Source organism: Myotis lucifugus, unplaced genomic scaffold (genome assembly GCF_000147115.1).
Source record: "Myotis lucifugus unplaced genomic scaffold, Myoluc2.0 scaffold_514, whole genome shotgun sequence".
Classification (NCBI taxonomy): domain Eukaryota; kingdom Metazoa; phylum Chordata; class Mammalia; order Chiroptera; family Vespertilionidae; genus Myotis; species Myotis lucifugus.
In genome coordinates this window covers 579,010-592,368 of record NW_005871562.1, presented here as the reverse complement: position 1 = coordinate 592,368, position 13,359 = coordinate 579,010, and the positions used below count along the sequence as shown (strand labels likewise).

Sequence of the window (13,359 nt, the reverse complement as noted above, 5' to 3'; positions counted from 1 at the left end):
TGCCGGATCCCCAGTAGGGGGAGTGCAGGAGGCAGCCAATGGACGTTTCTCTCGCAACGATATTTCAATCTCTCTATCCCTCTCCCTTCCTCTCTCTCTAAAAATCAATACAAACATATTTTTTAAAAATGTGCTAGAAAAGGAAATGAACACAGGCCCGTGTTGCAATGGCAAACAAAGCATCTGACATCTGAAGGCATCTTCCCTCCGGAGCCTCCACAGCGTGAGGAAGGGACGGGACAAAAGGCAGCACCAAAGCTAACTCATTCGGTAGCACATCGCGGCCTTTTCAAGAAGGTTTCTCTGTTATCACACACTTGCAGGAAAAACCATAATAAAGAACATGTGTCTCAAACAACTTGCAAACGAATAAGCAGATGGAATGAAAGCTTTACTTGGATGAAGCTCTGCTGCACCAGGAAGGGGCGGCCTGCAGCTCACCTGCAGTGCTTGCCCACGTTGAACGCGCCCACTCTGGGTCCCTGCTGTGTGCTCCACACCTCCAAAATCCCCCTCCTCGGCGCGTAGATCACGAGGAACTGAGCCACTCGACTGGGGCCCTGGGGACTCCCAAAGGGGGAGGGGTCCCCCTTTTCTGGGACTCTTTCGTGGAGGTCCTCTACCACCTGGACCCAACCAATCTGGGCGTCCCGATACCCTGAAGACAGGAGAAAGGGATGCTAATTGGTAAATTAATGTAAGTTTAACAGTAGCCTTCTCAAGCACTATGGGATTTTTTGGGGGTGGGGAAGGAATTTAAGAAAAGCTGTAAAACTTTGTTATTTTTAAATTATGAAATATCTTAAACAGAAACTATTAATAATTATAATAAATATAGAATCAACCATGAAGTCTTATTAAATCTTGTATTTTGCTCAGTTTGCTTCAGATCGCTTTTTTTTTTTTTAAATATATTTTATTGATTTTTTACAGAGAGGAAGGGAGAGGGATAGAGAGTTAGAAACATCGATCAGCTGCTTCCTGCACACTCCCTGCTGGGGATGTGCCCACGACCAAGGTACATGCCCTTGACCGGAATCGAACCCGGGACCCTTGAGTCTGCAGGCTGACGCTCCATCCACTGAGCCAAACCGGTTAGGGCAAGATCGCTTTTTTTCTTTAAGAAGAAAACAGGTGTCATTGAAGCCTCGTGAGCCTCCCATCTGATTCCCTTCTCTCCCTCTCTTTAAAAACTCTCTCCCTTTAAAACACTCTGGGAGATGATCAGGTTGGGTTTTGAAACAACAGTCCATTTAAACTTTAAGGAAGAGATCAAACTGATTTCCTGTTACTCAAGTTCCTTGGTGGTGGGCAGATGGAGGGAAAGTGTGGGCCGCAGAGTGAAGGGAGGTGGCCGCTCTCACAGGCCATCGATGCCTCTCTTCCCAGCACAGGGAGGAGAACTGACTGCACTGGTGGCCGAAAGGTGAGCAGCAAGGCGAGCAACAAGCCCGTCACAGGGGATCTGGGCCAGCTGGCACGCCTGCGCCTTCCAGGTTCGGGGCAAGTCTTGCTGAGAACACAGCCTTGATGTTGCTTCAGAAGACGAACATCACGGAGGAATGATGTGTCTGCAGCACAGAATCCTACTTCTGCAGACACTGAGGCATGTGGCCGGTGAGCGCTATAGGAATTCGTCGGCAAGAAGGTGAGAATGGACTCCATCCGGTCCAGAGTAGTTTAATGTCCTCAAGTCCATTATGCCAAGTGCAGACCAGATTGCACCATAACTGTGGTTTCCAACCTGTGCTCACATGCTATCATTACGGGTGATTCCCAACGATGCAGTCTCCACTTCTTCCTTCATCAAAGACTTTTTATTCTGTTCAGGTCGACAATGTAACTTCATATTTTCAAGCCTTCCTAACAGTTAGGTAAGACCATGTGACTAACTTCTGGCGAATATCTTATCAAAAAAGGTTGGAGGGCTTCAGGAAGTATCTTCAAAGTAGACTGACTCCTTTCTCCTTCTTCCATCATGGGATACAGACAAGAGGGCTGGAGCTCCAGCAGCCTTTTGCACCATGAGAGGACCTCGAGTGGGGAAGCTACATGGAAGGACACTGGGTTCCTGAGGACACTGTGGTGATTTCATATCAATCCTGTACTTGGGTCTGATATTAGCAGCCAAATGCAACTCCCAATTGACACAGTTACCAATAACGTTAAGTGAATTGGCCCAAGCATATGGATAGAGAAATCAAGTCAGCCAAGATGGATTTTGCCCGGTTTTGCTTCTTAAATCTGAAAGACTCGGCATTCTAGCTTTGGGGAGAACATCTGACTCAAACATGGCCTTGTGAAATGGAATAAATGTAGCCGGTGCAAAAAAACTGAGTTCAGGAATTGACAATGACAGAGAGAATTGAAAAGTACATAAAAAAGAGGTTAGACGGGCCTATGAGTTTATCAAACTTAAAGACATATCAACTGGATTTCTGGATCAAGTGTTGCCAATCCCAGGTCATGTTTAAAAAAAAAAAAAAAAAGCTTAAAGAATTAGACAGATCAACCAGAAGCTAAAGAATGATCATGTTGCTCAACTATTGGGGTAAAAAACAAATGAAGCTTTTTTCCTGGATGTTTGTAAGGACGTACCTTTCCACATGCGTATTGCGATTCCTCTGGTTACATCCAATAGAATAACTCTGCCAAAATCATCCGTTACTGCTGCCAGAGAATTACAGGGAGACAGACAAATGCTCTCACCATGGCGTCTAGAATCTGGAAGCCCAAATCTGAAATGTAAAAGAAAACAAAAAGCTCAAATCACAGTCCAATCTGGAGATATATACCACAATCATGAAATGTGTAAATGACATAGGCTGAATCTACTTTTACATAAAGAAATACGAACCTTGTATGGACTAATAATTAATTACCTACATATGACAGTTTGCACTATAAGAAGTTTCCTCCATTATAAAATAAAAATATCTATTTATTTTATAGGTTTTCTATGTAAATACCCACGACCTTATTCTTCAGAGAACATCAAGTGCATCATAACCATCTCTCCTTGATTAAGCGGTATGTCATGGAAAACAATACCCTCACAACCAGCAAAATTTTAGAAAACTTGGCTCCTACACAGGCATTTACTGTCTGTTCTAAGTTCTTATTCCTAACCTGTTTTCTCTTTGCTAGGTATCACATCTTGCTGATACCAATGTTAATTAGCTTGAAGGGAGAACTTCCCTTCTAAATATTTCTCTCTAAGCTGCTACTGGTCTGTAACCAATCGCACTAGAGCTGTAAGTACAGTAAGAGTAAAGGGTACTGAGAAAGGACCAGGAGAGCTCACTTTGATGACAGTCCCTGAGACAAAGGGCTCAAATCGCTACATCTGTTAGGGACGCATATGGCCATTTGGCTTAATTCCTGATTCCTGAATGAATTTAAAAATGTGGCATATTTTAAAATAAGATGAAATAACCTTAGGAGAGAAACTTCAAGAAGTTTTGATAACATAATTGGTTGTATCTCTTTAGGTGAAGATTATCTAAAAGGGGGAAGGGAGTGTTTCTACTTCCCTTCATGGTGGTACTTTATATTAGGTAATAAAAAATAATTTTAAAACAAAATCTAGCAAAAACCACCTCTTCTCCCCCACCCCCAACCTGACAGCACTAAGGATGGAGGTAAGCAAAGAGGCAAAGCCGGCATTCTGAAGAGGGCCTGAATGCAGGGGGCTCCTGTTTTCATTTTATTTTTATTTTTTTAAAGAAATTACTAAGGTGGTTTTTTAAAAATATTTTTATAGCTTACTGACAAACCAAACTATTTTTAAAAAGAAAATCATCAGCTATCACACAGTTAATGTTCCTGCGACTTAGAAGCTAAGCTTTTGGTGTCTGTAAAACAAAAACAACACACACACACAAATACATACTGAGCCCCTGTGATGTCACAGGGAGACAGCAGTGAATGAAACAGGCAAGAACTGCTGTCCTCATGGAGTTTACATTCTACTGGAAAACTCATCCCATACCAGTGACTTTTAGAGGCTCCAAAGACTCATGAGATTAACAAATCCCCTAAGCTCATCGAAAGACCCTAAATCCCACAGAACGTTTCCAAAACCACCCCAGTTTGAGAAGAGCATGGCCGACTTGCCTTACAGCTAATGGGGTGGCTGGCTCCATCTTCGGCTTTTGCTTTTGGACAGCTTCTTCCTCGTGCCTACTCTTCCAACCAAGCCAACCACTGGAAAGAGAGCGTGAGAATAAAACCGGGGCTCGCAGAGCGTCCAAGTGCAGACTATCACATTAGAAGCCCAAACCAAGCTAGACAAAGTAGAGACGGCTTAATGTAATTGTTATGCGATTACCTGGCGGCATTAAACAGAGCAGAAGTGAGTTTGCTGGCAACAGCGAGGGCAACGTGAGAGAGCAACGGCTGTGTGCTTCCCTGGAAGACAGAACACATGCCCGCTGACAAAGGAACAGGGTAGCTTTCTAAGCCTTCCTAAAGGAGGCCTGCGTTATAAAGTCTGAAAAAGCTGTAAAGCCTGGATAGCAAGAACCTATGCAGCTCCTTAAGGGGAGAATAGTCACTTTATTCCAGGAGGTAGCAATATCATCAAAGTGTCAACGTCAAAGCCACTGGCATTTTATCTTTAGGAGTTCCCTTTTTTAGTTGTAACTTAATTGAAACTTTTAAACTAGGATATTAAAATGGCATTACTATATCAGGGCTATGGATTTCCCAATCATACACAACTTGCTCTTTGCCCTCTTTAAAAATATATATATATTTTAACCCTGAGTGCTTTGGCTCAGTGGGTAGAGTGTCGGCCTGAGGACTGAAGGGTCCCAGGTTCGATTCCGGTCAAGGGTATGTACTTTAGGAGAGTCTTTCTAAAAATATATATATATTTTACTAAAGTAAAAAGATAGGTTAGGTAGGCAATTCTGAGAAGGCTGCTTTTCAAGTGAGAAGTAAGAGCTGCCAAGTCTGTCTCCTGTTTTAAGGAGCCATTTTCACCACGTGGATAATGACAGCTGGCAGCCAGTTCTGTCCTGACAATCCTCACGGACGCAAACCCGTGGGGGCTGGTCCACACCCCGAGCTTCTGACCACCGCACAGTATCCAAGGCAACTCGGTGTCCACGAACTCGGGCCATCAGAAACAAAGTTCAATTGTTTACACTGACTTCAGTATCTTTCAGTTAATTTAAACAATTTAGAAGAAAGCGAGCAGAGATTCATATGAGGTTAGACTGAAACTTAGCAATGTAAACTGCTTAACCTTTGTAAGGCTCAGGTACCATAGCCATGTTTAGACAAGTGGAAAACTCAGTCTGCGGCCTTACCCATGATCAGGGAGGAACCTCTTACCTCTAGAGCATAGAAGAAGCCAGTGAACGGATTGGACCCTACAGTGATGTACTGAGACATGGCAGGTGGGCTGTTCTTAATGGCTGCGTTAAATCCACCGATATTGGAGGCAGTCTTCATTTGATCAAAAGGGGACAGCGTCATAATACCTAGTGATCAAGCGACAACAAGGCATGACCTGAACGCTCTGAAAGGACCTGTCAGTGTAGGCCATTGAATGTTTACTTCAATTCCATTCTGGGACATTAACCGCTCAATTTAACAGACAAAAGTCATTTTTAAAAGCTACGAAAGTAATTATCATAATGTACTTGTAAGGTTAAAAGTGCACGTATAAGGCCTCTAAGCTATGAACCATTACATCTTATCTTCGCTGCTCCCTCTACCGAGAATGTTCTCCCGGAGCTGGCTCCTCCTCACCCTCATGTCTCAGTCTGAATGCCACTTCCCTGGACAGGCCTTTCCTCACAGGCCCCCCTGGAGTACCCTCTTCCTTTATCACAACTCTGATGATTTATTCCTGATGCGTCTAACACTCTGCTGTTACCATACTGTTTGTCTCATCACCGGAATGTACACTTCATCCGTCTGCCTTGTATTTCTAGCGCCAATATTAGCTGCTGGGACACAACAGGCACTAGTTCATTTATTTACTGAATGAACTAACCAAACCTTTGCATAAAGTCCACGGCACTTCTCTTTCTTCATTTTGTAGGCTGGGAGATAAGTGAGTAGAGTCAGATTTTTCTACCCATTCATTTATCCTAGCCTGTTTCAATGTTCCAAAGTTTAATTAACAGCACAGGGATGCTACCCTGAACTGAACTCAACACTTTGGAATTTTGTTGCAATTTTATTTTAGCAAAAGAGTCAAGACAAACTGAATGTCTATCAGTAAGGTGTTAACACAGAGGATTGCATACAATCCTATGCAACAGTAAACAGACCATCTGTCCACCATCTACTGTTTGGCCTCTAGATTCACACTCCTGCCCTTTCTCTCTGCTCACTCCCGGGGCCAGTGTGCCGATCCTGTGGACTTGCAGTTGGGGTCAGACAGCTGGGAAGCCCAGCAGCAGGTCAAAGGGAGTAAGGAGAATGAGGTCAGGAAACCTACTTCCCGTGACCACTGAACAAAAGCCCATCCCTTCGCAAGGCCAAAGTACGTCTCAACTCTGTCCAACTCTCTCCAGCTCCCCTGCCTGCACCCGAGACAGAGCCTGCTCTCAGGTGCTGAGCCTACTCCTCACCCCCAAGTCCTGGCACTGCTCTGGGCCCTCATCTCTTAGGCCTGGGAGTGGGTAACAGCTGTGCTGTTAACCAGCCCTGAGACCCTATCCCGAATGGGTGGGTCTCACACTTTATAAATAGTTTCTCTGCAAATAAACCCCTTTCAATGACGCTATTTTTAAGATGTCACCTGTCTTCTATTAGGACTCTGATAAAAACGTATATTTGGCAAAATTGATGTGAAAGCCTGTTGATAAGAAAAGGGCTATAATAGTTGGTATGAATAATCCTAGTTTTGAAAGCCTGTCTACACAACCATACATAATGGTACACATACAATTCTTAACGAATGTTTACAAAAATGCCAATGATAAGTATCTTTAGATGGTAGAATGTAAGGGGATATTGTTTTCCTTTTCTCTTTACATATTTATGTACTATTTACATTTTTAACAAGCAAATATTACATTGATAAATAGAAAAAAAATATTAAAATAGCATGTGCTTCATCTCCACCCCGTTTCTACTACCTTAACTCGGGAGCCGATTACTTCTTCCCAAGATTATTACACTTCGCTACTGTACTCATTTCCTAGTTTTGACCCTTACATCGCGACCTCTGAACTTCCACCAAGTGGTTTTCCTAACAGGCTGAGGTAGTGTCGTGCTCCTGCTCACAGTTCCTCAGTGGCGCCCAGTGTGGCTGTGGGAGAGCTCTCAGTGCCTCCTGCATAGCACGCCGGGCCCTTCAAAACCTGACTCCTGTTTCTATACTTGGCCTCGCTCTTGTCAGTTCTCCCGGGCATCCACTGTTTTTCCAGAAGACAATGCACTTCTACCCTCATGCCTACATGGCAAGAATGCCTTCTCTGTGTCTGTTCTCTTGGTCAAATCCTTCTTCTTCCCGTCCCGGATTAAAGTCCACCCTTCTTCCGCACTCCCTCAGTGCCGGGCCTCTCCCAGCTCCCAATGCAGCAGTCCACTGTCCACTCCAACGACCATTAGGTTGTGGTCCTATACCTATTCCATGCGTTTCTTCCCATGACACTCACACTTCCTGGCAGCAGCGACCATGTCTTCTCGGCTCTATTCCTGAGGCCTAGCACGGTGAGCCTTCAAATACTGGTTTCAAGGAGAAATCTGCTTTTCTCTATATTCTGCTGGCTTAAAGGTTACATTTTAAAAACACTAATCTATAGGGAAATTATATGGATTAAACTTGTCTGCAGAAAAATTAAATCAAATTGTGAAAGTCTGAACTAACTTCCACGTGTCTCACTAAAAGCAATGCATTTTCTTTTCGCATAAGAATAAATCTGCAGATGAGATCCTGCAATCAAAAGGAATAGTAATGCTTACCAATACTAGCATGATCAACGATAGTGTCAACATCTTGCAGACCCCATTTCTTATAAGCTAATGGTGGTGGCTGTATGTTCTCATTGCCTGAAGCTGCAGCTGTCCAAGACAAAAATTAGACAAACCAAACTTCACTATAATGAGTACAGTGAAGTTTTATATTTTTAAAAAATCACAAAAAATGTAATAATATTTTATGTTTTTATTGATTTCAGAGAGGGGAAGGTAAAGGGAGAGAGGGGTAGAAGCATCAATGATGAGAGAATCATTGATCAGATGTCTCCTGCATGGCCCCTACTGGGGATCAAGCCTGCAACCTGGACATGTGCCCTGACTGGGAATCGAACTGCGACCTGGTTCATAGGTCGACGCTCAACTATTGAGCCACACCAGCCGGGCTATCGTGACTACTTTAAGTGTCCCAAGACAATCAGTTTATAATGGGCTAAATTTCAAAATTTCAAAAACTATGAAATAGCTATAAAAATTCAACTGAATTCTGACTTAGTAGAAAAGCGTGTCTATTAGAGATGCACATTTAGCCTAATCCGTGAACAACCCCATTGTTCCTGTGCTGGTCACACTCGCCTCTGGCAACTCATAGGTTAAATAGGTTACATGAAATTAGACAAACATCACCACAAGTTAGCTATTTCTTGCCAAAAATTACCTTTTGCTACCTGATTTCGACAAGCACGAAGAGACTGAAAAAGGCTAAATCCATCAATAGTCACAATGGCAGCAGGATATAAGATACTCAGCTCTTCATTCTACCAAAGAAAGAAGAAAATAATAAATCAGCATTGTCAAATAAATGTATTCATTTTCCTATTAGAGCTGAATGTCATGACTAATGTAAAGTAAAAAACATTATGACAACAACCGTCAACCACCAACACAAAACAGCCACAAAAAACAACACAAGCAGAGGAAAAGTAAAAATAAATGGAAAATTAATTTCAGGAAGTTTTTGGCCAAGGAATTGAGATTCTTCTCAAATAGAAACTTTTGTTCATGGTGAATAATGCTTTTAGGATACAAGGTGAGATTAACAAAAAAGGTATATGTTTTATAAAAATAAAATACAGTCATTGTGCAAATACAAACACTAACTATATAAAAGTAGAAAGAAAAAAGGAAACTTACCTGAAATCTCTGACAGGTCTCAGTACCTATCCTCACATATAATCATACACTTTTGTGTGAGAATATACCACATATATTATCCCATAACATGTTTTAATTATTCAATAATATGTCAATGATTTTCCATTTTGCTAAGCGAACAAGTAGTTTTTCATTATGGCTACACAGCAATTACCTAGGCATTGCTTTACATTACTAATTAACTCTCTCATAGGAATTAATGGATATTAATTTAGTCTTTCCTATAAGATTAATTTCTTCTATTGCTCCAGTTCTTATAGCTCTAGTCCATCTATAATGCTAGTTAAGTTCCCACAGGCACACAATATATACACCTGTTAACTTCAAACCTTTGGAAGCAGGTGGTACAAAGAAGGATCAAATATATGGGGTGTCCCCAAAATTGTATACATAGTTTGAATAATTATTAATTCCAATGGGTTAAATCTGAAAAGAAACATCAATTGAGCTATCAGGAAAAAGTGTGGATACATTTTTGGGGGGACACCTTGCACATATATTTTGATACCTAAACCCAAATTAAAACTATATAAAGTTATATAATATCCCATTTTTGTTTTAAGTCACTATTAAATTCTAAAAATAAGAAACCTTTTTTGGCTTCTGACTAAAGTATTTTATTTGACTGCAGAACAAACATGCAAAACTTCATTAAATAAGTTAAAGCATGACTGGTATTCTCTTTGCTCAGCTGTAAATTGGTTGTATCTCAAGAATGTGACCGTACAGCTAACTGTGTCACCAGACAAAGATAGCTTTACCTCTCCACCTGATATAGAGGAAGACACGACTTCAAGTAAAGCCACTGGTACTTGAATACGAACTCTCACATACCTGCTCAGTCACGCCCGGATGCCGTGGGATCTCGTAGGTCCTGCATTTAAGCTGCAGCACAGGGTCCTCATTCAGAAGCTGTGCGAGCAACAGCACACCGTTCTAGGAGGAGGCACAGAGAAGGGCCCGGCTTGATTTCTCACCAACATAGCTGAGCCGGTGCGGCCAGGCAGGGAGTACCGCGTCCCCAACAAGTTCTCCATGGACACCAGGTCCTCTCTTCTCAGAAGAATACAGCTTCTCTTCTGTATCCCTCTTACCAGAACTTTCTACCACCACCCTTCCCCTGTCCAGCCTCCATCCCCATAAAGCATCAACTATGCGTCCCCAACCGGTAGTCACAAACGAGTACAGTGGTGCCTAACTAGGTGTCTCAGTCACTGCTCTTTCCGACCAGTGGGCCTGGGGCTCACCTCCGTGTAGAAGCGCACGGAACCCGACGTGAAGCCCAGCACGATGCAGGTCCAGTCAGGGCGGCCCGTGGAACTCCTGCCACAAACAAAAGTCATGATCAGAACGGCCCAGCAATCACAGCAAAGCAAACAAACCCCTCTTATCCATCCTTACCTCTTCTGGCTTGCCAGTGGGATGCACAGGGCACTGGTGACATGCTCCCTAAGAACAAAAACAAAAGTGTGAGCTTATCTCATGAGTGGATGAACTGCTTTTACTTCTCTCGAATGTGATGTTAAAGGGCGGTAAGTGAGAGATGAGCTCTGTGGACCAGTCTGATTCAGCACCTCAGTAAAATCACAGTAAAACTCCACCGTAAGCCCTGGCTGGTTTGGCTCAGTGGATAGAGCGTTGGCCTGCAGACTGAAGGGTCCCAGGTTCAATTCTGGCCAAGGGCACATGTCCAGGTTGCGGGCTCCATCCCCGCAGTGTGGGATGTGTAGGAGGCAGCCGATCAATGATTCTCTGTCATCACTGACGTTTCTATCTCTCTCTCCCCTCTCCCTTCCTCTCTGAAATCAATAAAAATATATTTACAGCAAACAAACTCCACTGTAAGTAGGATCATAAAATCCATTCCCACGAAAGGCAATGCCACATTCACTTGAGGTTAATTTAAAAGCAGTATTTTTCATTCTGTATTGTCATGAAAAGCATGAAAGTAAAGAAAGCAAAACCTGTCGACACACTGTGATGATGTACAGAACTGAGACAGTATCAAAGCTCACCAGGCTGTGGCCACAGCCCACTCCCCTCTCCTCCGCATCAGTGAGAACTTGAGCGAGGGCAGGAGGCACTGTTGGTCATGGCAGGTCTGCAGAGCACAGACTCCAGGGACCTACTGTGCTTCAACCAGTGGGCTGTTACGTTCAGATTTTGCACAAACTGGCCCCAATAACCTATCTCTAAGCACAGGTTAGGGTGGATGTTCCCTAGCGGTTCTTTTTTCCTGACATGTCGGCTTGAAAAATTTGTCAAGAGCTCAGAGAACAAGCCCCAAATTAAAATAACTCCTTGACTGATTATTATTTAACCAGTCAAACCCCAGGACCATTAGGAGAACTAGAAATACTCTTGCCCACACGCCAGGGAATCACTGAACAAAGTCAACCTTTTTGCTTGTTGTCTGTAAAGGAATTCGGCCATTATGTTTGCGCTGCACTCGTGGCAGAAATGAAGTGTCTTTGAAATGCTTTAGACTAAATGACTTACTAGTAAGGAGAAATATTTTCATTTTTTGATAAGAGTATCTACAATGTGCAGGCATGTACTACGGGCTCCCACTTGGCTTTCTTTTATCTGAATTCAAAGTCTAAAAAATCGTATTCATTCTTATCAGAGAGCTTTGGGTCATAAAAATGCGATTCGAAACAGTTTTGGCTCCAGGTTCAGGCTAGCAGCTCCATCCTGTAACCATGTTAGAGATTTGATTGTATGACTCTTACTGGGTTAGCAGGAAACCTTGAATTCACCAACTTGCTTTTTTGAAGTATTTGTGAGTTCTAAGCATTAATGTAGCCCTGGGGTGGTGAACACAGAAAACAATGTAGAGATGACGTGTTATAGAATTGCACACCTGAAACCTATATAACTTTATTAGCCAATGTCACCCCAATAAATTCAATAAAAATAAAAACAGAAATGAAAAGAAAAAAAAAGAATTACTGTAGCACTGTCCCCTTGAAGTACAAGTCCAATGCCAGCGAAGCAGAGAAGACAATTACTGCCCTTGACTTTCTGGCTGAATAAAATTAGCAATGGAAGACGGCGGAAAAGAAAAAATGTAGAAAAGATGTTATAAAATTCTCTCTGACCTCTTCTTTAAATCCTCTCCAAACAGTTGTGTGTGTTTTTAAGAAATCACATGATGAGTAAAATTAAAACTTGCTAACTGAGTCATGCTCTACCACCTCAAAGTTGGAATGAACATACACTTTCCAAAAGATGAAACGTAATAGATTCGCTTACAATTCAAACAATTTCATATACACATTTAACACATAGAGGCAAAAAATTAACCGGTACCTACCCTTCTTCGACATTTAAAGAGCCACTCCAACCAACAGCAAATTGCATTTCTTCCTTTCCTTTATCACTATATTTCCATTTTGCTGAAAAAATTAAGTTATCATATAAAATAACTGTAATATACTAAAACAGTAATTTATAAATTTCACTCTTTCCCTTTAGAACAGCGTTCTCAACCTGTGGGTGGCAACCCCTTTGGCGGTCGAACGACCCTTTCACAGGGGTCGCCTAAGACCATCCTGCATATCAGATATTTACATGACGATTCATAACAGTAGCAACATTACAGTTATGAAGTAGAAACGAAAATAATTTTATGGTTGGGGTCACAACATGAGGAATTGCATTTAAAGGGCCAGAAGGTTGAGAACCACTGCTTTAGAAGGATGAGTACAAAATTTAATACTTCTGTATTAATAGATTTGGGTCATAAATATAAGAGAATGCTCAAAAATTTTAATAAGATATTTATAAAACTCTACCCTTCATCTCTCCTTCCTCCAATTAAATCCATATAATAAAGTTATTCATTCATATATACCCCCAACCTATTTTATGTATAAAACTACTTTTATCTTTAGATGACAAGAAAACTTCCTGTTAGATTTATGCTACTGGAGGGTAAATATGCTTTATAAGATCATCCCACAGCCATTCAATATAGGATCTCATCTTGATCAGTGAGGTTTTCCTATGCTCTGTATACCCAAACCATAATTTTAACCTTCAGCAAACATCATGAGCTGAACACTTATGTCCCAAATAGGAAATTGCAGTATTGTGAGTTTTCAATTGTAGTTGACAATCTCCTCGCTCTCATTATTACTAAAAAGGGTCAGTGGCCGAAACCGGTTTGGCTCAGTGGATAGAGCGTCGGCCTGCAGACTGAAGGGTCCCAGGTTCGATTCCGGTCAAGGGCATGTACCTGGTTGCGGCACATCCCCAGTG

General features: G+C 42.1%; 1 protein-coding gene and 1 non-coding gene across 4 annotated transcripts in view; both read right to left on the bottom strand.

The window, feature by feature from the left end:
* Nucleotides 1–392: 392 nt before the first annotated feature.
* Nucleotides 393–13,359, bottom strand: part of LOC102418934 (rab3 GTPase-activating protein non-catalytic subunit-like) — a 19,618-nt gene continuing 6,651 nt past the window's right edge. Inside the window, exons 4-14 of one of the 3 annotated variants that reach the window (XM_023745086.1) lie at nt 12,413–12,494; nt 10,498–10,545; nt 10,344–10,419; nt 9,931–10,032; nt 8,600–8,699; nt 7,930–8,028; nt 5,341–5,489; nt 4,331–4,410; nt 4,117–4,206; nt 2,599–2,738; nt 393–658 (exon numbers count right to left, since the gene is read on the bottom strand). In XM_023745086.1, the coding sequence (XP_023600854.1) occupies nt 438–658; nt 2,599–2,738; nt 4,117–4,206; nt 4,331–4,410; nt 5,341–5,489; nt 7,930–8,028; nt 8,600–8,699; nt 9,931–10,032; nt 10,344–10,419; nt 10,498–10,545; nt 12,413–12,494 (1,187 nt within the window). In that variant the 3' untranslated portion in view covers nt 393–437. Of the gene's footprint in view, nt 659–1,013; nt 2,439–2,598; nt 2,739–4,116; nt 4,207–4,330; nt 4,411–5,340; nt 5,490–7,929; nt 8,029–8,599; nt 8,700–9,930; nt 10,033–10,343; nt 10,420–10,497; nt 10,546–12,412; nt 12,495–13,359 lie in introns of those variants that run through there. The other 2 variants (XM_023745088.1, XM_023745087.1) reach the window with 2 other exon arrangements.
* Nucleotides 6,048–6,180, bottom strand: LOC111823499. The gene has a single exon (XR_002826516.1). It is a non-coding gene; the product is annotated as a small nucleolar RNA SNORA36 family (small nucleolar RNA).